General features: G+C 44.8%; 1 protein-coding gene across 1 annotated transcript in view; it reads left to right on the top strand.

The window, feature by feature from the left end:
- PTPRG (protein tyrosine phosphatase receptor type G) overlaps positions 1 to 24,698 on the top strand; it is a 628,432-nt gene that overhangs the window by 333,601 nt on the left and 270,133 nt on the right. Inside the window, exon 4 of the mRNA XM_032781834.2 lies at positions 1,996 to 2,144. Within this exon, the coding sequence (XP_032637725.1) occupies positions 1,996 to 2,144 (149 nt within the window). The remainder of the gene's footprint in view (positions 1 to 1,995; positions 2,145 to 24,698) is intronic.

The raw sequence follows: 24,698 nt of genomic DNA, 5'->3' as shown, positions 1-24,698 counted from the left end.
TATACATACAGTGCCTAGCACAGTAGGACCCTGCTCTCTGTTCAGGCCTCTGAATGCTACTGCTACGTCAAAGACAAATGCATTTGGAAATTAAGTATTTAGCCCTTACTTTAAACGGTACATTAATGGTGAGGACACATGTAACAGACATGAATTACATTGCCTGAGGCACTACTGGGAGGTGCGCAGATACTACAAGGAGGAGTGTAAGAACCAATAAAGAATTAAATAGGAGAGATGTTAAGGAAAGTAAATGTAAAGGGGGGAGATGGAAGTGTGGAGGGGCCAAATTTAGTTCATCTGAGGGTCTGTCTACACAGTAGAAGCTGTGCACAGTCTAGCCTACTCGAGCTAGCTTGAATCCAGCTCGTATAGGCACCACTAGCAGTGAAGTCAGCACTGCAGGGGCTTTACAGCAGGCTAACAAGCTGAGTATGTACCCAGGTTCTGTTGTGCGGCCTTCACTGCTGCTGTTACCCTCAAATAGCTCGAGTAGGCTACTGCTCGTGCAAAGCTTTTGTTGTGTGTTGAGATAGGGGAGCGGAGTTTGGGGGAGGCTTGCTAAGGTTGTATCTGTCTGTCCTGCAAGGTTATGTTGTGTCTCAAGCAGTCCTCCAGCAGATACACTCAGCTCCACGGTTGTGTTGATTGCATACCTGGAAAGTGAAAAGTTCTGACCATCCTGCCTTTGAATTCTAAAGAATGGCATTTCATACAAAGCGCCCTTTGATAGTGCCAGGCAGACACCAGCATTTTATCTCTGCGCCTTAATGCAGCTAATTGCTTTTTAATGAAAGCAGACTCCCTGGCTAGAGCAGTAAACTCTTAACACTGTGTCTCAGAAGGCAAGTTTGAAATAGGATCCTTCTGCACCATGGTCTAGACCCAGCAAAGCCCTTAAAAACGTGCAAAACTTTGTTAGTAAATACGCCTATTGTCTGCAGTGAAATTACTCACGTGCTTAAAGTTATTCACATGGTTAAGTTGTTTGCTTGTATAAAGCCCATAGGCGGAAAGTATGGGACTGAATCCTGTCCCTGATACCTCTGTGTGACGAAAGCCATACAGCAGTGGGGAATCCCCTTCAGACGGGCAGCATAGTGCTAATCTCTTCTGGCTGCCCTAGGGCAGAATCACATGGTTGGCAGGGATGAGACGGGTCTATTGGTGTGAAGATACCTCCTCCCAGAACAAATTGGAGGAAGATGCCAGCTGCAAATATGTCCCACCTAAAAAAATCTGTTTCCTCCATCCATGGGTCCTCCTCCTTCCATGGGTCCCATTTCTCCCCCTCTGGAAGCTCTGCAGGATTTCTGTTGTCCCACCGCTGCATTTACCCCTGGGCTCAGTGTGGGGAAAGAGGGAGTTGGATTACTTATGGATGGCAAGGGAGGAAGATCCTTGTTCACGACAGCTTTGCTTCCCTATCAGTCCATTTGTATAAGTCCCACTGGTCGAGTGGGAACGGAGGCCCTCCTCACTCATCAGAAATGGTCTGGTGGAGCAGAGCTGCCTTACACAGGGTTAGCTGAGGCGTGGGGAGTCTGACAGCTGTGTGAAGTGTACGGTAGTAATTCTTTTGTCAGCCGAGACAAGAAGGTTCGTCTTTGGCTCATGTTTTTGTTGGCGTCATAGAGCCACAGGGCTAGAAGGTACCGCAAGTGTCATCTAGTCTAGCCCCCTGCCAAGATGCCATCCAACACAGATGGCTATCCAGCCTCCTTTGAAAACTGCCATTGTCCTACTGTTCTTATAGTTATGAAGTTTTTCCTGAGATTATGGAGAAACTTTGGTAATCTCCCATTGTTTCCATGGAATTGAGCTCTCCCTAATTCACTTGTATTGCTCGTATTAGTGCTTTTCCTATCCTCCTGGACTTGCATATGGTTAGAAAAAGAAAGCCATTGTAACCAGCAACTGTGCATCAATCATCATAAACACTATAGCAAAAATACACTCTAAATCTTTGTCCCTCTCTTTGTCTTGTGTGTGCAGTCGCTATCCTTCTGAAGGACGATTATTTCATCAGCGGTGCTGGGCTGCCGGGTAGATTCAAAGCAGAAAAAGTGGAATTTCATTGGGGTCAGAGCAATGGATCCGCTGGCTCTGAGCACAGCATCAACGGCAAGAGATTCCCTGTTGAGGTGAGTGGAAAGAGAACATGTTTATGTCCTTGCAGAAAAATGGAGATGCATCAGGAGCACTGCAATGTTCCATCCACTAACATATCAGTTTTCAGGTCCTTCATGGCTGATTGCCTATCATCTCGCATGTGCTGCTGAGATGTCAGCTTCGCCCCCCCTCCCCCCCCGCTGCTCTGCTAAAGGTGCTAGCCCTCATCACCCACTTGTTACATTTTCAAACAAGCACCTTAGTGCTTTCTCCCAGGCCATTTTTTAGGCATGAGAGGAGCTCCTTGTAAACATCTGCAAAGCCACCTCATTGTACTCCTTCAAATCCTCCTTACAACTCTCCTCTGCCGTGATTCCTACAAAAAACAATGGTTACACAGATGGCATGCTGGGACTGCTCCCCGTGATCAATATTTTTTTTGTTTCCCCATGTTCCCATCTGTCTGTATCCACTTATCTCCTGCCTCATACTTACATTGTGAGCTCTCCAGGGCAGGCACTGTCTTTTGGTTTCGTGTTTCATGTTCATTTATTTGCCTTGTCACTCAACTTTGCTGATAGTTTGCAGTGTGGACTGAAGGTTTTCTACCGCGATGTATAATGAATGATCTCTGATGGAAGGCACTCCATACAAGTCATTGTATTGGATAAACTCTTTGTTGCAGTATACGTTATAGACATGTAACGTGGCTGTGAATCTTGTCTGCAAACAATGTACTCATGCTGAAGGTTTGTGTGTAGACAGGAAAGGCCTTGCGCGTGAGGCATTGGGCTGAAATTTTAGGAGACCTTGGCTCCATTCCCAGGCTCCTCCTGTGTGATTTGGGGGAGAGTTTTGGAAATGCACATGTTTGTGCCTCTGACAATCTCCTCTTGAATCTTTCTACCTCAGTTCCCCATCTGGAGAATATGGATAGAAGTCCTTTTCTCCCACCTTTTGTCTGTCTTGCCTATGGAGGCTGTAAACTCTTTGAGAAAGGGATTGTCTTTTACTATGTGTTTTGACAGCATTTTGCATGATAGGGACTTGATCTCTGTTGCAGCCTCTAGGCACTCATGCGATGAGGATAGTGAACTAACAATACACACATTTCAACCCATGTTGCCATCTCTCTCTCATTTGGCAATGCTGGTATACGCAAAGAGGAGAGTGGTTTTTATTGGGGAAGAAAGAACACATGTAAAGCTCTGGTGCCAGGCTACTCGCCTTTTGAAGTTGTGATAGGAAACTGTGCAACCCTTCCTTTATGTCAGGTGTTGTAATTCCTTTCCCCATACAGTCAACATTATTCCACACTCATTTGAAGAATGAAAGGTTATTTTGCTTTGAAAGAAGCAATATATAGAAAATGATTTCCTTTTCTTTTAAATAGAAAAGAATATTCCTGGTTTCTGTTTGCATTGGTTAGAATACTCATTTATTCGGCTTTAAAAACAAAAAACCCTACTTATGTCTTTAAGGTGTCTGTTCACACATCAGGAGTACTCTAGTTAGAATGTGTATGCAGGGTTGAGCCCTCATGGCCCAAACCTGAGAGCTTCTGCATTTAGGTTGTGCTTATTTCTGAATGTTTGCCCAAAAGCAGTCTGTTTTTTTTTCAAAATAGTTTAATTTTAGGGCCGGTAGTTTATTGCAATTAAAATCTGATTTAAAAAACAGGCTTTATTCAGTGTCACAACATGGACTTCCAAATTCCTGCTCTTTTTAGACTGCACTGTACGAGCACAGAACCCACACTTCCGCCTTTAGTATCGCTTGAAAGGAAACAAATTTAAAAAGTTAGGGTCTGATCTGTTGGGATTGTGCTTGAGCCCCTTTCAGAAATGCTCTCTGCACACACTGGCTACAATGCTCCTTCACTGTAACATCAGCCAGAAAGGCCCCATTGATTTTAATGGGAGCTCAGAGTGCTCAGGAACGTTCAGGTTTGGCTGCGAGGGCTCAATCCTGCATGTCCATTTCTACCACGAGTATTCCTAATGCGTGTGTAGGCACTTGGAAAAAAGACCTAGGTAAGTTTTTACGGATGGAACCGTTTTTGTGTAATGCTAATTGCAGTTCAGCCTGCAAGTGCCTCCTCTAACTCCGACTGGCTTACGCTTGGAGTTTCTTGGCAGAAATACTGTGCTGTGCTCCAGAGGTAGTATTTCTACGACAGTTGTGAAAAAGTGGGGGAAAATCATACACTGATCTTAGCCCCTAGACACAGGTCAGTTATCTGTGGAATACACAGGGGCACTTTGTATTCCAAGGCCTGGTCTACACGGGGGGTGGTGGCAGAGATCGATATAAGATACGCAACTTCAGCTATAAGAATAGCGTGGCTGAAGTCAACACATCATAGATGGACTTAGAATCACTTGCTTCATTTCCTCGCAGCGTGGGATCGACGGCCGCCACTCCCCTGTCGACTCCACTTCCGCCTCTCACTGTGGTGGAGTTCCGGAGTCGACAGCAGAGTGATTGGAGATCGATTTATGCGCATCTAACTAGATGTGATAAATCGATCCCCGATAGATCGATCACTACCCGCCAATCCGGCAGGTAGTGTAGACGTACCCCAAGTCTGGCACAGTTCTAATGTCAAAGCAGTTGAAAACAAGTGATCTCTGAACCTAATTGGAAAACCAGATGTGGACTGTGTGAAGTCCATTAGTTCCAGAGCACATCCTATGGGAATGCAGATGAATCTGCTTCAGCCATAGACTTTGCTCTGTAAACATGAAGTTCAGGTGCACATTCCTCTAGAAAACAAAATACTTGCTGTTAGTCTTTTTGTTGAGGAGGATGCACTGATTGCAGAAACTAATTAGAAATGTCAGATATAATGCAGAGCCTTATTGTTCGACCATGCTGTTTGTTTTTTATTATTACAACTAATGTGTCAGATGGTGAGACTGTCTATGTTAATTGGTTTCCTTCATTGAAGCCCATCTGGATCACATTTTCTTGTGATTTATATGTTAAATTAGCTGGTAGGATATATGAGAATGTCCTTTTATTTCATACTTTAAAGGCAAATCAAATCAAAGGCATCTTATCTTTTATTTATACAGAGCGTAATTGTTATCTATTTTCAATACATAACATATATAAAAACATGTTAAAGGGTTGTTTTCATGATCTGGTCTTGACACAGCTAGTTCTTAGATTTTCTTTGCAGACATTATAGCATTCCTTACCTGCCCAGCAGAAGGAGAGGGGTGGGCCCTCGGGCAGAGCGGAAGGGGCTGAGGGGTAGATTCCCTCAATGGCATGTTCACTCACCACCGATGGATAAATGCTACTATTGTGGTGACTGTTCAGTGGACCCCAAACCTCTGTCTTTGGCCATGTGCTAAGACCACAATACCAGTGCTAGTTGGCACTGTGTATTGCAGTGATCGCTTCTCTCACACTCCATGTTAGAGCCTGTGTCTGAGCAGGGTCACTCACCAGTGCTGTGATGCTGAGAATTAAAGCAGTGCTCTTGTGGTGTCGATAATCCTAAAGAGGAGGATGTGGGCTTTAGACTGGCTGGGAGAAAATCTTTGTTTCCTTGAAAGTTTTTAATGTGTTCTCCTCATCTTAATGAGTTGCTGACATGTTTGTGTGCGTGCCTGTTCTATTCTAATTACTTCATCTTTTCTGGAGAGCCAAAGCTGAGTAGATCTGTGTACAAATGCCAGAAGCCATTAAACTGTGAAGTGACAACATTAAAATAGAAAAATAGAAAATAAAATAGAAGCTTCCCTCAGGCCAGCTTAGAATGCAGGTCTTCCCTATTAGAGCCACTAGTGATAACAGCAGAACTTCAATCCTCCTGCACTACTGCATAGCCTGGCCTCTGCAGAGGTTCTGACGCGGAGGTCAGACTGTCTTTCATACCTGCTAATATGGTGGAAGCACAGGTGTATAGCATCTCAGGGAGGCTAACAATAGACATGGTAGTGCTGTGCTGGCAGCATTCAGCACCTCTATCTTAGCATGACTGGGACTTTTTCAGTTGCTTCCTTTTCATTTTTATGCAAAAGGCTGATTATTTCTGTGAAGAGCAGAAATCAGAAGAGTGATTTTAATCATGACTGTGTTAATTTGATATGAGCTTCAGCTGTTTATGAGCTTTCTTTTTAATGGCTCTAATTGTCAGTTATAATGTGAATGCCATTATACAGTAATATACAGTAATTTATTTAGTAAATGAGAATCTTATTCCAAGGACCATACTGCAATATGTCATAGGGACCTAATCCCGTTAATCTTACATGAGCAAACTTGTACTGTCTGGAACCCCAAGCTGTTTTCTAAAGGTATTTGGCACATGGCGGTTTCTGCATGTGCCTTTTTGGAGATCTCTGTTTTTCTTTGAATTGACAAAGCGGAAGAGAGAGGTTAAAGAAGTTGTTCCCTTTCCTATTGGTTAACCAGATTCTCATGGAAGGCTTCTACATGATGGTAATTGACCCATTTCTCTAAATTATCATCATAAACAATCATTTGTATGAGCAGTTCTTACTCTTCCTTAAATACACTTCTGGGAACATTTTCCAGGGGTGACTATTAGCCTTTGTGTTGTTCCTCTAACTCCCTGTTTGTCCTCTCATGAGAAAGGCCGTATGGGTCAGACCAAAGGTCCATCTAGCCCAGTATCCTGTCTTCTGACAGTGGCCAATGCCAGGTGCCTCAGAGGGAATGAACAGAACAGGGAATCATCAAGTGATCCATCCCCTGTTGCCCATTCCCAGGTTCTGGCAAACAGAGGCTAGGGACACCATCCCTGCCCATCCTGGCTAATAGCCATTGATGGATCTATCCTCCAGGAACTTATCTAGTTCTTTTTTGAACCCTGTTATTGTCTTGGCCTTCACAACATCCTCTGGCAAGGAATTCCACAAGTTGACTGTGCGTTGTATGAAGAAATACTTACTTTTGTTTGTTTGAAACCTGCTTCCTACTCTCTTTGGTGTAGTTTCCTTTGCCCAAAATTATACTAGTAAGACTAACTCCATTGTTGCCCAGATCTGGAGATGGTTGCTCAAATATGAATGCTCATATTCTCTACCATAAAAACATCACATTGTGCTACCAATATCATATGACCCTGTGATGGAGTGTACCAGAACCTCTGAATCCCCCTGCTGGAGGCCTCGTAGCCCTGCCACAAAAAGGGCAGTGGAGAGGGCCCTCCAAGCTGCCTAGAGTGGCTGTATGGGGCATAGCCAATCAGGGCCCAGCAGCCTAGTATAAGAAGAGCTACAGGGGCAGCCAGAGGGAGTTCCATTCCTTGCTGGAGCAGTAGGAGTGTGGATGGTATTTGGCTGGCTCACGGAGCTACAGAAACCTGGACAGGGCAGCGCTGCCAGATCTAGGGAGAGCTGTGTGCTGGGACTCCATCAGGACAAGGCCCTGAGGTAAGGGTGAAGACAGCGTGGGGCTGCGGGGAAGTGGCCCAAAGAATTAGAGAAGTTGGGCGACATAATTAAAGGGACATGGCGGATGGCTGCTATCTACAGGGTCCCTAGGCTGGGATCTGGAGTAGTGGGTGGGCCCGGGTCCCCCCACCTCCAATTAGCCACTGGGGGGAAGTGGCCTGGACACTGAGGCACCCTGGAGAGGGAACTGAACTGTGGTGGCCCAGATGGAGAACTGTAGCCAGGAAGCACCAAGAGGGAAAAGACATTGTCTCCAGGGAGGGAGCCCTGGGACACTGCTCTATCCCAGAGCAGGGACAAACTGAGAGACAGTGTGTACAGGTGCGCGCACTCAGCCAAGGGGGCGCTCGTGAAAGATGAATGCACCCCGCTACAGACCCATTACCATCACATGACCCTGTTGTTTAATATTTCTTCTTTTGTGTCCCTGATATAGAAGAAATGTGTATGATTCAATGCAATGAAGCTCTTTCTAGAGGAAATAAATTGAGATTTAGTATCGTTGTCTGTTTTACCCTCAGTATTAATACCTTTTGCCACCCCTAGGGCCATATAATGTAGATAGTTTTTCACTAGTATTTGGGGCAAGCCTTTTAACGTTTGTATGCTTTAGGGGTTTATGTAAAGAAGAGCAGATTCCTAAATGTTTTCTTGGAGTCCACTGTTAGAACTCCCATGCTGCTTTACCATACAGTTGTTGAGTTTGTTACTGCTGGCATGCTGCACCTTAGAGAATAACGTCGTTGCTAAGATACTGCCGTTGGCTTTAAGCAGCGGTAAAGTTTTCTAGTGAGATAGGTAGACAGGAGTGGTTCTGTTTTCATTATATTTCTTTTGGTGGTTGCTCTTGAAATTTCCTTGCCTCCATCTGGCAGAATGTAGAAAAGTACAAATCAGTAAATGACGGAGGGAATTTAAAGAGACCATTGGGAATATCTCACAGCAGGAGGCTTCGAGCAGATGAAGAATTTTTGCTTAGTATTCTCTTTGAAGACCCAATCTTGTAGTCATAAGGAGGTACTTAGAGCTCCCATTGTCTCCAGTGGGAGAGCTACAAAGTTGACTTTGGGAGTGAGGATCTGGCCCTAAATTAGGGTTGCCAACCATCCAGGATTGCCCTGGAGCCTCCATGATTCACAGATTAATCTTTAATGAGAGATTACGTCATGGGATGAAACCTCCAGGAATACCTCCAACCAAAAGTGGCAACCCTACCCTAAGTCCAGTGCTGTCTAGAGGTCTTTTGTATGTCGGAGGAAATTTCACTGGTGTGATTTCCATCTGTTCTTGTGTCCATGACCTACTCAGTCAGGCAAGGAAGGGATGGCTCAAGTATTTTTTAGACTAATTACTCTTTTTAGCAAACTCCCATTTTGAAGGCAGTTTTGTTGCAAGCCTCAGCTACTGCTTTTCCCACAATGCCCTCACACCCTAGATGACAGAGGTCATCAGAAAGAAGGAGGAAAGCCAGAAGCTACCCTCTCTCCTCCATTCCCCTCTAGACTTTGCATCTCTTCCCCCTCCTCCACTTGGGTTTGTCATCGGCAGGAGTTCAGCTCAGTCTAATTTAAGGAGTAATATTGATCTATGTATTGAGTACATGATTGCCTTGGTTTACCCTATGTTAAGCTGCCAAGTCCATGTTCAACTGAAACAAAGCCTTGTGTAACAGTCAACTTCATTTTTCCTTTTCCATGGCATCACTGGTGCACTTTCCCCTTGTGATTGCCTTTAGTGCTTCCCGTATAGTGGCTGGGGAATTGGTTGAGTCTTTAATTAATGACTTTATTGCAATAAAGGTTCCATTTTAGTGCAGAGTGCTTCATCTTCTCGTAGTGAAATATTTAATCTCCATCTGGCTGATCTTTTCTGTGAATGCCCTGTGATAATTAAGAGGAAACATGAGAGGATGGTCTGAAATTAAAATGTGGTTGGTGAAGGTGTTAATGTATCGTGGGACTGTTCATGCAGAGACCAACACAACATTTAAGGAAGGAGAAGCAGTCTGTTTTTATGATCTCTTGCTGTCTGCTGGACCCAGGTAACTTCCAGTAGCTCACAGATGACAGGGCGCCTGCAGAGTTTTGTTTCAAAGGAGCCATTTAGTGATTAGACACAGATACAGCATTTGATGGGAATATCCTGCTTTCCCCTAAGGATTTTCTGTGGCTTGTTGTGAATCAGTAGCACTGCACTGCAATTGCAATATGTTAATAATGGGCTAAGAGTTATACATTCCCTCGACATAAATCTCTAATTTTCTACATGTTTAATAGGAGTGTGGAAAGAGTGAGAAGGAGGAGGAGGATCAGGTGGAGGGGAACATAAGAGATAAGAGGCTGACAGCCTGTTCCTGTTGTAAAGGGAAGTTATTTTGAATAGGAGAAAAATCAGTACAAAGCTTGGAGAATTTGACAGCGTTATAAGAGCTGTTAAAATGGAAGCTAGCAGATTCAGTGGGACTGCTACTTGAAATGCTGGATTGTCAAAAGCCAGAAAAATGGAATGGGATAATCTCACTCTTACAGTGTGTTGGCTAGTTTCCTTATTTGCAAAGGACATCAGGATCTCTGTGATGTTTTGGTGGCCAAACCCATGGCCAGTTTGCGGCAGTTCACAGTGGATATTGGACCCCTGGATGTAAAGAAAACCCACAAACATTTATTGATGGCACAGACTCTCTCAAGCTTTTTTCTGTCTTGATTTTCTGAATAGCTGATTATATAAGACATGCAGGGTTGGGGAGGAAAGGGAATCATAGAAGTGTAGGACTGGAGGGGACAGTGAGAGGTCATCTAGTCCAGTCCCCTGCACTCCTGGCAGGGCTATGTAATAACTGTCCAACCTGCTCTTAAAAACTTCTAATGATGGAAATTCCAGAACCTCCCTAGGCAATTTATTCCAGTGCTTAACCACCCTGACAGGAAGTTTTTCCTAATGTCCAACCTAAACTTCCCTTGCTGCAATTTAAACCCATTGCTTCTTGTCTTGTGCTTAGAGGTTAACGAGAATAATTTTTCTCCTTCCTCCTCGTAACAATCTTTATCTTTCTCTCCTCGGTCTTTTGTTCTCCAGACTAAACAAACCCAGTTTTTTCAGTCTTTCCTCATAGGTGATGTTTCCTAGACCTTTCATCATTTTGCCCTTCTCTGAACTTTCTGCAATTTGTCCACGTTTTTCCTGAAGGGTGGCACCCAGAACTGTGCACAATACTCCAGCTGAGGCCTAATCAGCGTGGAGTAGAGCAGAAGAATGACTTCTCATGTCTTGCTTACAACACTCCTGCTAATACATCCCAGAATGATGATCGCTTTTTTTTCAAAAGTGTTACACTGTTGACTCATATTGAACTTGTGATCTACTATGACCCCCAGATCTCTTTCTGCAGTATTTTTTGATAGGCAGTCATTTCCCATTTTGTATATGTGCAACTGATTGTTCCTTCCTAAGTGTCTTTATTGAATTTCATCCTGTTTACTTCAGACCATTTCTCCAGTTTGTCCAGATCAGTTTGAATTTTAATCCTATCCTCCAAAGCACTTACAACCCCTCCCACCTTGGTATCGTCCTCAAACCTTAGAAGTGTACTGTCTATGCCATTATCTAAATCATTGATGAAGATATTGAACAGAACCAGACCCCGAACTGATCCCTGTGGGACCCCACTCCTTATGCCCTTCCAGCATGACTGTGAACCACTGATAACTAATCCCTGGGAACAGTTTTGCAACCATTTATTCACCCACCTTATAGTAGCTCCATCTAGGTTGTATTTCCCTAGTTTGTTTATGAAAAGGTCATGTGAGACTGTATGAAAAAGCCCATAGTAAGGGAGAGAGATTCCTCCAAGTCCATAGCTTCAGCATCCACCATGGTTCATCTTGGCGGGACTTGGAAAATGAAGTGTATGATAATAATGGGGAGGCCTTTCCTACTGACTTCACCTTCCAACCACATAGTGATAAGGGACACGTTGTCTTTGATATGCTTAGTAGAAGATTTAAGGAGTCCAGTTGCTTTGCGGCAAGACTCTTCTGTGTCACACCAACCTCCTTCTTCTGTGGGGTGAATGGCTGCTGCAAGTGGGTTGTTCTGCTGCTACAGTATTGTAACAGGGTGCTGACTAGGAGGAACAGGCCAGGCCCCTGTTAACCCTGTTCCAGGGGAAGAAGAGTAGTAGTTGGGCTGGCTGAGGGGCCACACGCTAATTACCAGAGTGGGTCCACTTGCCGGCCTGGGTAGTCAGCCTGCCCTATAAAGCTGGCTAAGAGACAGGAAATGGAGGAGCATGGGCTCTATAGATCCTTGCTGGCTGGGAAGTTAGCAGTCTCCCAGAGTGTTGGTCTCTGTAAATAGCTGTAAATAATAGGTGGTGGGAACGAACACAAACAATAAAAGGACATGGGTGCTGCACTTCAATTGATCTCTGACTGCGTTTGTGGAGGGGCTGGGAGAAGGCTCCGCTACAGGTATATAGCAGCTGTTAAACCACAGGACTCAGTGATGTGAGGCTGGGTCTCAGCCAGGCTCAAGTATCCTTTTGCTCAAAATGTAGTTCAGAGAGCACTGCCCACTCCTGGGACCTGCTGACTGGACCATTAGAAGATGCAAGTCAGGAGTATTTTTGAGAAGGAAGTCTCAGCTCTGTTTTTTTGCTCTCAGTGGAAGGTATTCGGGCCATTCTAAATTGGCGACATGGTCATTCCAGAATGGGCAGTTGGTAACTTTTAAATCGTTCGGTTTAAAATAAATTGGGGATTTTTGTCAGAAATGGACCTGAACAAAGCTGCGCTGAGCTTTTCTTTAATTCTGGAAGTCAGAACATTCCTGGGGTTATGTAGAAGTGAGTTACAAACCAATGGAATGTATGCTGTCCAGGCTGCATATTGTACTGAGCGTATTTACAATGGTAGTGTGACCATTCGTTCAGATGGTCAGAGCTCTAGGTGCACACTTTCTGGGTTTGTGTAAGATACTCATTGCAACAAGGCCATCTGGATATAAGAACTATAGTTCATTTGTTAAAAAGATGAGGGATTTGTTAAATATTCAAAAGCAGCAAAGAGTCCTGTGGCATCTTATAGACTAACAGACGTATTGGAGCATGAGCTTTCGTGAGTGAATACCCACTTCGTCGGATGCAAATATTCAACACTGTTCAATTCCATTAAAGAAGTCTGAGACTCCTGGGATTTCAAATAGTTCATACTTGTGGAATTGTTCCCTCCTGAGTTGTAATGGCACTTGGAGATTTCTATGGAGGGCATTTTAGAAATACCAGACAGACTGACCACCCTGGACAGGAATGAGAAAGTGATGCACAAATGTGTTAAGAAGCAGTGGCATGTCCCTCTCACACAAAACATGTAGCAAGGCTAATGGGCTTGCCGGTGGCTCAATTAAAAATATTTCCAATAGAAACGGTTCTGTTAGGGCTTCGAAGGACTGGGAGTCTATGGCAAACTTACCAGAACATGTTTGGATTTTATGAGACAGAGGGGAAATGTGATGCTAAGAAAAGCCTTGGTTCCCTTTTGGCATTCTTGGTTTGGTAATACTGGAACAGATGCTCCCAAGTCAGAAGAAGCCACAGGCATCCTCATAAAAATGAATGGCCTTTGGAATGTAGCAAACCATACTGACAAACTACCCAAGTAAAAACAAATTGGAGCAAGTCAGAGTCAGCTGAGGAGCACTGAGTCATCTGCAAGGGAGAATGAGATCTCATTTACAAATACTGACAAACTCCAAGAGTCCAATCCTGCCAACCATAAAATGTTGATGTGGTTACTAGAAGTAGTGTCTCTCCGGGTACGTCTACACTACAGGATTATTCCGATTTTACATAAACCGGTTTTGTAAAACAGATTGTATGAAGTCGAGTGCACGCGGCCACACAAAGCACAATAATTCAGTGGTGTGCGTCCATGTACTGAGGCTAGCGTCGATTTCTGGAGCGTTGCGCTGTGGGTAGTCCCAATGCATGCTGGTGCATAAAAACAGTGTCCGCGTGACGTAGTGATTCTGGGTAAATGTCGTTCACTACATTCCTTCCTCTGTGAAGGCAACGGCAAGAACACCTCAGTTCCGCACCCTTTTTTCTCCCGGTTTGCCCTGGCACGGCCGCCATACAGCAATGGGTACATGGACTCCGTGTTGCCTTTGTCAGTCACCACGCGTTGAACTGGATGCCGACGCTGGACGCAGATGATGCAGGCAATACTGCAGCGCAACGAATCAGCAGCATTCATCTTGCCTTTGAAAGGTACAGGATGGTTACCAGTGCGTTCTGGACCGGTCTGCTGCTGCATTTGTAAATTGGGCGATGGAGTTGACGGTTATCAGTCCTTCTGTACCGTACTGCTGCTGTCCATGGGTGCTCCTGGTAACCTCCGCTGAGGTCGGCGGGGGGCGCAATCGACAAATGGAATGACCCCTGGGCTCTTCCCTCCTTTATGGTTGTTATCTAAAATAGAGTCAGCATCCGCCATACGAAACTGGGAAAATTACTAGCAGAGAGCCAGTGATACCGGAGAGCTCCAGACCGGTCCATGTCAAGACGTCGTGCAGAAATGATGAGCTGCATCACGGCCTTCTAGGGGCGTGCCCCCCGCAACAAACCCCCACTCGTTTGTGCTGTACCTCGGCTGCTCCAGCCCTCTCCGGGCTACCTGTTAGCAGGTGTCCCCGTCCTTTGGTGTAGATGAAGTAATACAGAATCGAACAGCATAAAATGAGGGGGAGGCAGCCTCCAGCTACCTATGATAGTCCAGGCAGGACATTAAATGGTGGAGGGAGAGAGCCAGCATCCAGCTGCTATGATAGTCCAGGCAGTACAGAATCTTTTCTTTAGACATGAAGTGGGGGGGCTGATGGAGAACTCAGCCCCCAGTTGCTATGATGAAGGACGGTTACCAGCTGTTTCTGTACCATCTGCCGGGAATAACCGGGAGTCATTCCTATTTTACCCAGGCGCCCCGCCGACCTCACCTGAGGCCAGCCAGGAGCACTCACGGACTGAATGACGAGGAACGGCTACCAGTCCTTCTGCACTGTACCGTCTGCCACTTGGGGAAGGGAGGGAGAGGATGCTGCTGTTCAATTGCAGCACAGTGCGTCTACCAGCAGCATGCAGTAGACATATGGTGACATTGAAAAAAGTCAAGAAATGATTTTTTCCCTTTTCTTTCATGGGGGGGGGGGGGTAAATGACGACAGATATACCCTGAACCACCCCAGACAATGTGTTTGACCCTACAGGCATTGGGGAGCTCAGCCAAGAATGCAAATGCTTTTCGGAGACTGCGGGGACTGTGGGATAGCTGGAGTCCTCAGTCTCCCCCTCCCTCCCTCCATGAGCGTCCATTTGATTCTTTGGCTTTCCGTTACGCTTGTCACACAGCACTGTGCTGTGGACTCTGTATATCATAGCCTGGAGATTTTTTTCAAATGCTTTGGCATTTTCGTCTTCTGTAACAGAGCTCTGATAGAACAGATTTGTCTCCCCCATACAGCGATCAGATCCAGTTATCTCCGTACGAGTCCATGCTGGAGCTCTTTTTGGATTTGGGACGCATGGCCACCCATGCTGATCAGAGCTCCACGCTGGGCAAACAGGAAATGAAATTCAAAAGTTCATGAGGCTTTTCCTGTCTACCTGGCCAGTGCAATCGAGTTCAGATCGCTTTTCAGAGCAGTCACAGTGGTGCACTGTGGGATACCGCGTGGACGCCAATACCATTGATTTGCAGCCACACTAACCCTAATCCGATATGGTAATACCGATTTCAGTGCTACTGTTCTCGTCGGGAGGAGTACAGAAACTGGTTTTAAGAGCCCTTTATGTCGATATAAAGGGCCTCGTTATGTGGACGGGTACAGGGTTAAATTGATTTAACGCTACTAAAATCGGTTTAAACACATAGTGTAGACCAGGCCTCAGGCTCTCAGACTAAAATAGTGGATGCCTTGCCCAGTGATAAGAGCCTTGGGAGGAAATGATGTTAGATAAGAGGGATTTTGAGTTGTCATAAAGGTTTTGGGGCTGGTTGATTTTACAGTTCCCCATGGGTTCTCTGCAGAGATATTGGGAACAGCGAGAGAGCTGTTAGTGGAGGACGCTGTCCAAAATCCAGATGACTCCATGATCGCTATCAAGGAATCAGAAAAGAATGATGAGTTTCAGACACTGGTTATTGTAAGGATGGGAGGATGGAAGTTTTCAACAAATTGTAGGCAAAATGAAGGACTGAAAATGCCATTTTGAATGTTAAATCCAACAACAGATTATTTATTAGCCTGTAAAGTTAGTGAAAACAAGGCAGTGCGTACAGTTAGGATGTACTGTGCACTTCCACCTTCTCATCCATGTTGGCAGAAATGACTCAAACTAAAGGCTCGTCTACACTAGAAAGGCTTGGCCGTTACAGTACATGGATATCACTATTCTGGTAGAACCATCTCGTGGAGACATAGCTGATACTGGCATAAGGGGATCTTTTACTGATATAATTAAACCACCTCCCTGAATGACATACACTATACTGGCGAAAGGACTCCTGCCAATATAGCTGCATCCACATTGGGTGTTTTGCTGGCATACCTATGTCAGCCCGGGGGATGGATTTTTTCACACCTTTGACTTAGCTATGCCAACAAAACTTTGTAGTGCACACCTGGCCCAGAGAACACTGGGCCGTTCTGTATCCGGTTACACCTTGCAACCAGATTGACGTCAGTGTATCCAAGATATCATCAGAACCTATCCAACCTCATTGCCTTAAATGGGCATCACCAAAAGTAGCATTCGGTCATAGTGTTTGTAATCTCTTCAAGAACTACAAGAAACAAAATACAAGATGACTTTCTGGAAGTAGATGAATTGTCTTATGATAATGAATGGTGAAATGTGAAGAGTTCAGGCTGGAAAATGAACACCAGCTTTTGGTACTTACCTTGGCCTTCAGGGTTGCCCAGTTTTTGTGGGAGAGGGAATGTGTTGAAGTATGACTAGAAAGGAATTCAAACTGTTATAAATTTCTACTTTATGCGAGAGGTAAAATACAAACTGATTGGTTGGGCTCAGAGGTTTATGTGCTATCCTGCCTGAAAACATGCCGCAGAAAGATTTTAAAGACAAATTAATTTTAAGGGAAAGAAAATGAATCCTGGAATGTGTAGGTTCTCCAGGTCCTAGAACATCTTCGAGATGAATAGACTCATGGGTTAATTCTCCAGTTGGCTGGAATTTTCAGCAGACAGAATTGTCAGTCACAGGAACTAAGCAGGCTCATATTATTGGGAAAACTGCAGTCCATTTTATTTCCTGGCAATCTCATCCTGCAGCCTCCAGAGCGCTTTCTTCCTGAGCTAGAGCGTAGGAAAACCTGTACAATTCCTTCCATTTTAGCCCTTCTTATGGCTTTAAGGCTTTCTTGGAAGTTTTGGATCCTCCCCTACCAGCCCCACACATACACGCTGATCAGGCCCCAAAATGGCAGAGAAATGCTCCAAAAAGAAGGGGAAAGCTAGAAGCATCTCTTCTGCTTAGTTATCCTCTAGTAGTCTTGCTTCAAGGAGGAATTTTGCCTCGCCTGCTCCTGATCTCTCCCCATGTAAGATCCTCCACTGCCAGACAGTGCCTACTAACAGCTCATTTACCACCTCACAAGAAGAGCCTTCCCCAAGAATTAGTGGCATCCACCTGATTGACATAACTATTCTTGTGTTGGCAAACACCGAGAGGTACCATAAAACCCCATAAGAAAAATAAATATCATTACACCCTGTGCAGAAGTGGCGATTTCAGAGGGTAGTGAAGTTTTAACATATCCAAGCAGTTAGGAAAATTGTAAAATGTGCATTAAAAGCCCTTGTTTCCAAACAAGAAGCCTTAAATCTCTCTGCTGTAAATAACGATATGTAGCTCCTATTAACGGTTACAATTACACACACTTGTCATCAGCAGCCTAGTCACTAAGTGTATGTCTGCACTACAGTGAGACACCCCTGGCCAGATCAAGCTCGCAGGGCTCAGGGTGCAGGGTGTTTGATTGCAGTGTAGCTGCTCAGGTTCAGGTTGCAACTCAAGCTCTGGGACCCTCCCATTTTGCAGGATCCTTAGCAGCCCCTTAGTCCATGCAAGCCTGAGTCAGCTGGAATGGGCCAGCACCGAGTGTCTAACTGCAGTCCCAGTAGCTGTCCCATTGAAGCCAGTGATGGTTTGATCACTAACTTAAACAGAAGCAGAATCAAACCCTACACTGGGAAAAGTTTAAAAAATGAGCATTTGTCCTTTAGCAGAGATGTTGCATATGATGAACTGTGACCCGTCATTCTATATTTTTACACTAGCACCATTTGCAGTATTCTAACTGTGTATTTTATTTAGATGCATTTTTGAAATGATCACTACAGCTCTGTAAAATGCACGTGGACTAGAGTGGAACTGGAAAATCTGGGCTGCCATTATCACTATTATGTGTCTGCTTCTTCTTGAAGTATATCCTTCTCACTTGGTTGTACTGTATTGCAAATATGAAGTGATACATCAGGAGCAGTTCATGTTATCCTTTTCCCCCCAAGAGCTCAAAAGCAGCATTTTCCTGTTGCTCCCAGTTCAGAGTGGTCTTGGGAAATAGCGTGTTTCAAGAAAAAATTAAAAAAACCTAAAATATTTAGGATTTTTTCCCAGAACTTTTAATTATTTTTCAGTGAAAAGTCAAAACAAAAACAAAAAACAAAACAAAACACAATTTTTAAACCCAAAATAGAAGTAAAACCTCAAAATGTTCCAGTTCAGGGGGATTTTGAAAAACTGGAACAAATGGAAAGAAATGAAAATTTTCTGCAGAAATATTCATTCCTAAAAAAGGGAGGGGGCAATTCTTATTGAACAAAGTTTTCTATCAAAAAGTTTGATAGAACTGGACTTGAGAAGAACATTTCTAAATGTGGGTCTTTGACATAACATCTTGTTCAATTATGAGCACAATTAGTCCTGGAATTTTTCTCAACAGGGTGAGTTAAAATGAGTGCTGCAAAGATTGTTTGTCAGGTGATTGTGTCCGTGTGACAATCTGGCTGCAGCAGATACCAGTTAAACTAGTAGATTATTTTTTTTGGCTTGTGAGGGTGAAGAGGCATAATTAGCAAGGATGATTTTCAGATACCAATAACCTCACATGTCTTTACAGCAATCAACAGAGCTTCACCTGACACTCACAGATAGGCATCAGATAACAGCAGTCAGAAAATCAATATGTCAATCAATGCCTTATCCTTGAAATGGTATTTAAGGTTTGCTCCTAGCTTTATTTCCTTGCTTGTGTGGAGTCACAGCAATCTGGGTGTTGAGATAATACATTCATTATGATGTCGCATAAATAAAATAATTCCTGCAGAAATGTAGATCTCAGTTCCTTCTCCTTTTCCCTCTGTTTTAATGTATCCATCTTCTTATTTGGCAATGAGCTCTCACTGGGTTAGATTTATCTATGCTTTCTTGGTTTGTAAAAGGAGGTGCTTAAAATATTTAAATCAGTGCCATGTGTAGGTTAGAAAAGATGTGAATCAGGGCTTTATACAATGACAGCAAGGTGTGTTGAAGAGGTGGCTGAAAGATCTCAAGATTCTAACTATACAAACTGCAAGAGACTTGGAAAAGCTAAGAACATCAGTTCTTTTCTATGTGTTTTTGTAAGTTGAGTTTCTGGCCAAGCCCCCAGGGTGCTAATAATGCCAAAATGTTTCTGCGTTGAACCTAGTTCTGTTTCTTCCTGTTAACAGATCTCCCTCTTCACCATCATTTCTCTGATCATACTGAATTATTTAAGGAATTCCGATGTGCACCACAGAAATAGTATTTGCATAGTTCAAATAATAGGCTATGTGTGTAAACATATATCGAGATTTAGATGCATGCTGCAGCTGGAAATGATCATCAGAGGCCTCAAAATGTGAATATCTTAAATGAATTTAAACTGTGGTGGAAGTTCCATTGTTTGAGTGCTGCTATGAAGCACAGGAAATACACAACAGGCTAGTATCATCTGTTCATCTACAGGTTTCCATTTAATATACTGGGTCAGCTTCTATCATCAGCAAAGGAGAGGATCTGGTTTACAAAAGCCTATTTATCTTGTTAAAAATAACCAGTTCCTTATAAAGGAATGGAAAGATGCATGCTGACTATTCTCTGAATATGTTAGAAGAATAATTCCCACCCTCCTTGCAATGGACAGGAACTTTACTGTAACATACTGATTGACAGGTATAATCATTGTCACCTCCTGGTGGCTCACTAGAGGGTGGAAAATTTAGTGCTTCTTTCCTAGTAGGTTTTGTTCAATTTAAGCAGATTATGATGTGAAAGATGGGACAGGAGATCTGGCCTGGCAGAGGACACTGTGATTTGAATAGGACCTTCAATTTATTTGACACGTGTGGTTCTTCTGAATGGAGCTGGACTCTAAACAGGTAGGGAGATTGCCATAAAGAATGACAGGCACTTGAGAGAATCAGTAAATCAAGTTGCTAAAAGCAGGTATGACACACCTTCTTCAGAATTTGATTCACCTAGCAACAGCTTGTGTTAAACCTGTTGGGAGATGGAGGAGTTTTCTTTTCTCCTCCCTCCCCTTCCCCACCCCCCATTGTTGAAGCAATCTTCTGCAGGGATATACTGTACATGAAATGAGTGTAGATCATAGGGCCTAGTGATCCTTTCACTTGTACTGGTGCAGATCACATGTAAAACTAGTTTTAAATGATGCAGGTACTGGGCCTGGCACAAAGATGCTGTGATCCTTAATTTGGGGCCTCCAGATGCTGCCACAATACAAATAAATAACACTAGTGCCAATACTCAGGCCTTCAGTGCTTATTTCATCTTTAACAGAGGCATAGACATCAGAGTAGTTCATCATTATCATGCTGTACAACTTGAATGTACTGGTTCTGCTGGGAGTCAGAATCACTAGGGGCTGTTTATAACTGACTTGTTCTGTTTTCTGCCTCTTTCCCACTTGGCTTTGAAGCTTACTGACTTTTCCTGCACTTCTAATGCAAAGAGAGGAATCCTGTACTGCTCCCCTCTCACCTCTCTGGTGGCGGAAAGGGATATCAATACTGTAAGAGCCCACTGGCTCTTACGCCCCCCTCTTGGCAGCTCTAATACAGGGAACATATCAGGGCAGGAAGGAAACATTGCCATATGCTCTGGCAAGCCTTAGCTAGTCCTTTAGGAAACCCGCTTCCAGCAAGTGTGTGGTAGAGCAGCATCTAGGCAGCTCTAACTTGCTCGTAGGCCTGTACAGAGAAACAGTGAACCATAACCAGCTCTCCGACAGCCCTCATCTCTGCAGCACCGAGTGGAAGCTGGATGTAGCACAGAGCACACCCCTTAATGTAGCCCCAAACCAACTTACAAGGAGTGTCCCACCTTCTGCCTCTTCTCTGGTTGTGCATCCAGCATTATAAAATATTAATGTAGAGATGGGCTCATGCTGCAAAATTTGGGTCTGGCTTTCAAACATACCAAAGTCTGGGACTGTTCAGAACTAGGATGTCGCTTCATCCTGTAATGAAGGGAGGGTTCATTTGTCAAACTCTGATCTGAGATTTTTGTCTGGACTCCCACAAATTTTAGGGATGCTGGGCTTTAGTTTCGAGCAGTCGATCCTGTCAATTTAACCAATTCCCTTGTATCCCCGTGTATTTTTTTAAAAAAGCATTTCCTGTTTTCCACCTTATATACATTGATATATTTGTAATTGTGTAGCTTTCCTCTGTTAGTACCTATAAATTGAAATTATGTCCTTCATACTGTGATGCTCAATGATTTCCTTTTCAGCCAAGAGTACATTACAGAGGTTAAAAATGATCTTTGCAATCCATGCATTTAAGTATACATTACTATCTGTTTTAAGGAGGGGTAATCAATATAATAAATGATACCTCTGTGTATTTTGAATAGATCACTGTGTAAATATCCATAATGGAATTGATCTCGTGGATTATGGCAACCATTAGCATAGAAAGGGATTTGACAATTAATGTATTAAACATTTGCCTTTCATACTCACACATAAAATGATTATATATTGATTATTTTGAGTCTAGGTTAATGATGTTCAAGAGGTTTCTGTATCTGTATTTAAGATACTGAAAGTATAGACTCAGAAAGAGGTGTCGTTTCACTCTAAATGATAAACATGCAATATCAGATGAGTTATGTCTTGGTCCTTGGTCCCGAGTGTCTTTTTCGTGAAGGTTGATCTGGGCGCCCAAAGAGCTCCATTAACTGATTAGGTGTTTGGGCAGCATGCAAGGAAAGGCAGGATTGGGTCCTTATGTTTGTTCTGTAGGAATAATTTGTTGCCATTGTAAAACACTTGGGGGTCCAGCCTCTTCTCAAAGCACGGGTGATTCTCATTAGTGTTAATGAAAATGGTGCATGAGCAGTGACAGGAAGATAATTTTCTTGCTGAGTGTAAATCCCCCCATCCCTCCTTACAGGCGTTTCCTCAAGCTAGCTGATGAGTTTGGTTCTTTCTTTTACAAAAAAGCAAACAATGAGGAAAAATAATATCCTAGGCGATATGCTAAGGGAGTGAGAGGATACAGAATGGCTGTTTTTGGAAAATGAGACTGTTATCCCAATCCTGCAAGATGGTCTGTATGGGCAGATCTGAGTACCCACATCCCACTCCAGTGACTCGCTGGCTTCAAGCACCCACAGGGGTCTACCCATGCAGGGCACCTTGCGGGACGGACCTGTCTCTGTTGGTCATTTTTTGGAAAGAACAGCACCCACATTAACTGCACTGTGAGCCTTCAGGATCCTAGTGGACAGAGGGACATCCTATCCTATTCATCAGCCAGTGTAATATCATCACCTGCTGCTGTAATGTGAAGATACAGCATCCTCCTAAGGCAGGGGCGGGCAAACTTTTTGGCCTGAGGGCCACATCAGGTTTCCAAAATTGTATGGAGGACCGGTTAGGGGAGGCTGTGCCTCCCCAAACACCTAGATGTGGCCCGGCCCCACCCCCTATCTGAACCCCCCGCTGCTTCTCGCCCCCTGACGGACCCCCCGGGATTCCTGCCCCATCCAACCCCCCACTCCCTGTCCCCTGACAGCCCCCAGAACCCCTGCCCCTAACTGCCCCCCGCCACACCATCCAATCTCTCCTCTCATTTCCCCCCCCAGGACCCCTGCCCCGTCCAACCACCCCTTCTCCCTGTCCCCTGACAGCCCCCAGAACCCCTGATTGCCCCCCAGGACTCCTACCCCCATTCAGCTCCTGTTCCTCCTGACTGCCCCAACCCCTGACCACACCCCTGCCCCCACCCACCACCCCGAACTCCCCTGCCCTCTATCTAACCCTCCCTGCCCCCTTACCGCACTGCCAGGAGCACTGGTGGCTGGTGGCGCTACAGCCACGCCGCCCGGCTCGAGCTGGGCCACACCGCTGTTGCCACCACACAGCACAGAGACCGGGTCAGAGCTGCTCTGCAGCTGTGCTGCCCCAGGAGCTCACAGCCCCGCTGCCCAGGGCATTGCAGCCACGGCAGAGCAAGTGAACTGAGGCTGCGGGGGGTGAGGGTGGGGCAGCAGGGGAGGGGCCAGGACGAGTCTCCTGGGTCAGGACCTCAGGGGCCGGGCAGGAGGGTCCCACGGGCCATAGTTTGCCCACCTCTGTCCTAAGGTGACACTGTTTTGCATTATGGAATTACTGCAGCTCCCAGAAACTGCCCTGTGAACAGTGGGGTGGGTGACAGGTCAGACCTGATGATTAAGCTGGAGTGGCGCCCTTTAATTGTGGGTATTTGTGAGTACATAAAGTTAGTCCTGAGGAAATACTTATTGAGTGAGCACATAGTAGTCACACAATAGGAAAGTCACACACGGGAAAAGTATTTTATTTCAATAAGACTCATTTGAAGAGGATTCTTTTATGCTGGGTTGAATTAATTTTCTTTTGTGAGCAGCGGTTGGGTCAGAAAAAAGTAGTGATTATATTTTCACTGTTATCTACTGTTTTATCTTTAACAAACTAATTATTGCCTGGCGTTTTCCAATACCATGTGTATGAAAAGCACTGTGTAAAGCCAAACTGTATTCTAAACTGCTGGCTTAATTATGATGTAATATTTGCAAAGTGCTTTTTTATGAATTAAGGGTGCTATTTTCAAAAGCAATTAGTGACTTAGGCTCCTAAGTCCCATTTTCAAAAGGAATTAGGAACTTAGGGCTAGATTTTAAAGGAGTTTAGGCACCTAAAGATGCAGATAGGCACCTGGTAGGATTTCCAGAATAGAAGTTAGGCTGCAAAGAAATGTGGGTGGCAGGTAGTGATAAGAAACAGTGGGATGTTTTGGGGCGCTGAGTGGGTGGAGGATGGTGTTGGCTGTTGCTGTTGAGTGAGGGGAGCTGGGTCTGCTGGGTTTTTGCCAGCCCTAGGCAACAAAAAAAAAAAAAAGGAAAAAAAACCCTGCAATTGGCAACACTTCGGCAGCAGCTCTACCGCCGCTGCTTCATTCTTCGGCAGCAATTTGGCGGCGGGCCCTTCCCTCTGAGAGGGACTGAGGGACCCGCCACCGAAGACCCAGACGTGCTGCCCCTTTCTGTTGGCCGCCCCAAGCACCTGCTTGCAACGCTGGTGCCTGGAGCCGACTCTGGGTGGAGCCTTACGGGAGAGTGAGTTCATGCGGTCGTGAGGGGATGTTCATGGTGTTGGAGAGGGTTGGAACTGTTGTACTGTTGGTAGCTTTTGGAGGTCTCTCTCCTCTTTCCCCTCCCGGCACAACATTCAGCACTGCTTTGGGAGACTCTGCAGCTGGCACATGGCCCCTTGGAGAACCTTGAAGATTTTACTTTCTCAGCTGCCACTGGGTGCCTCCTGGAAACCCACTTCCAAGCTGTGCCTTACTGGTGGGGAAGCACTGACCTAGCTGACTGCTATCCCCACTAAGGTGAGGAACCAAGAGGTGAAGGGGCTTGGCTGGAGCCTCCAAGAAAGTCTGTAGCAGAGAAGTGAGCCACCTTCCCCCGTCCCCTAGTTGTTCCCAGAGGTCAGTCCTACTTGTTTTAAAAGGGTGACTTTCCGATAAATGCTTCTGGAAATGCTTTGTGTCTGGGGAGGCCGTTTT

This window comes from Chelonoidis abingdonii, chromosome 17 (genome assembly GCF_003597395.2).
Source record: "Chelonoidis abingdonii isolate Lonesome George chromosome 17, CheloAbing_2.0, whole genome shotgun sequence".
Lineage (NCBI taxonomy): Eukaryota > Metazoa > Chordata > Testudines > Testudinidae > Chelonoidis > Chelonoidis abingdonii.
This window is presented reverse-complemented; position numbering and strand designations above follow the sequence as displayed.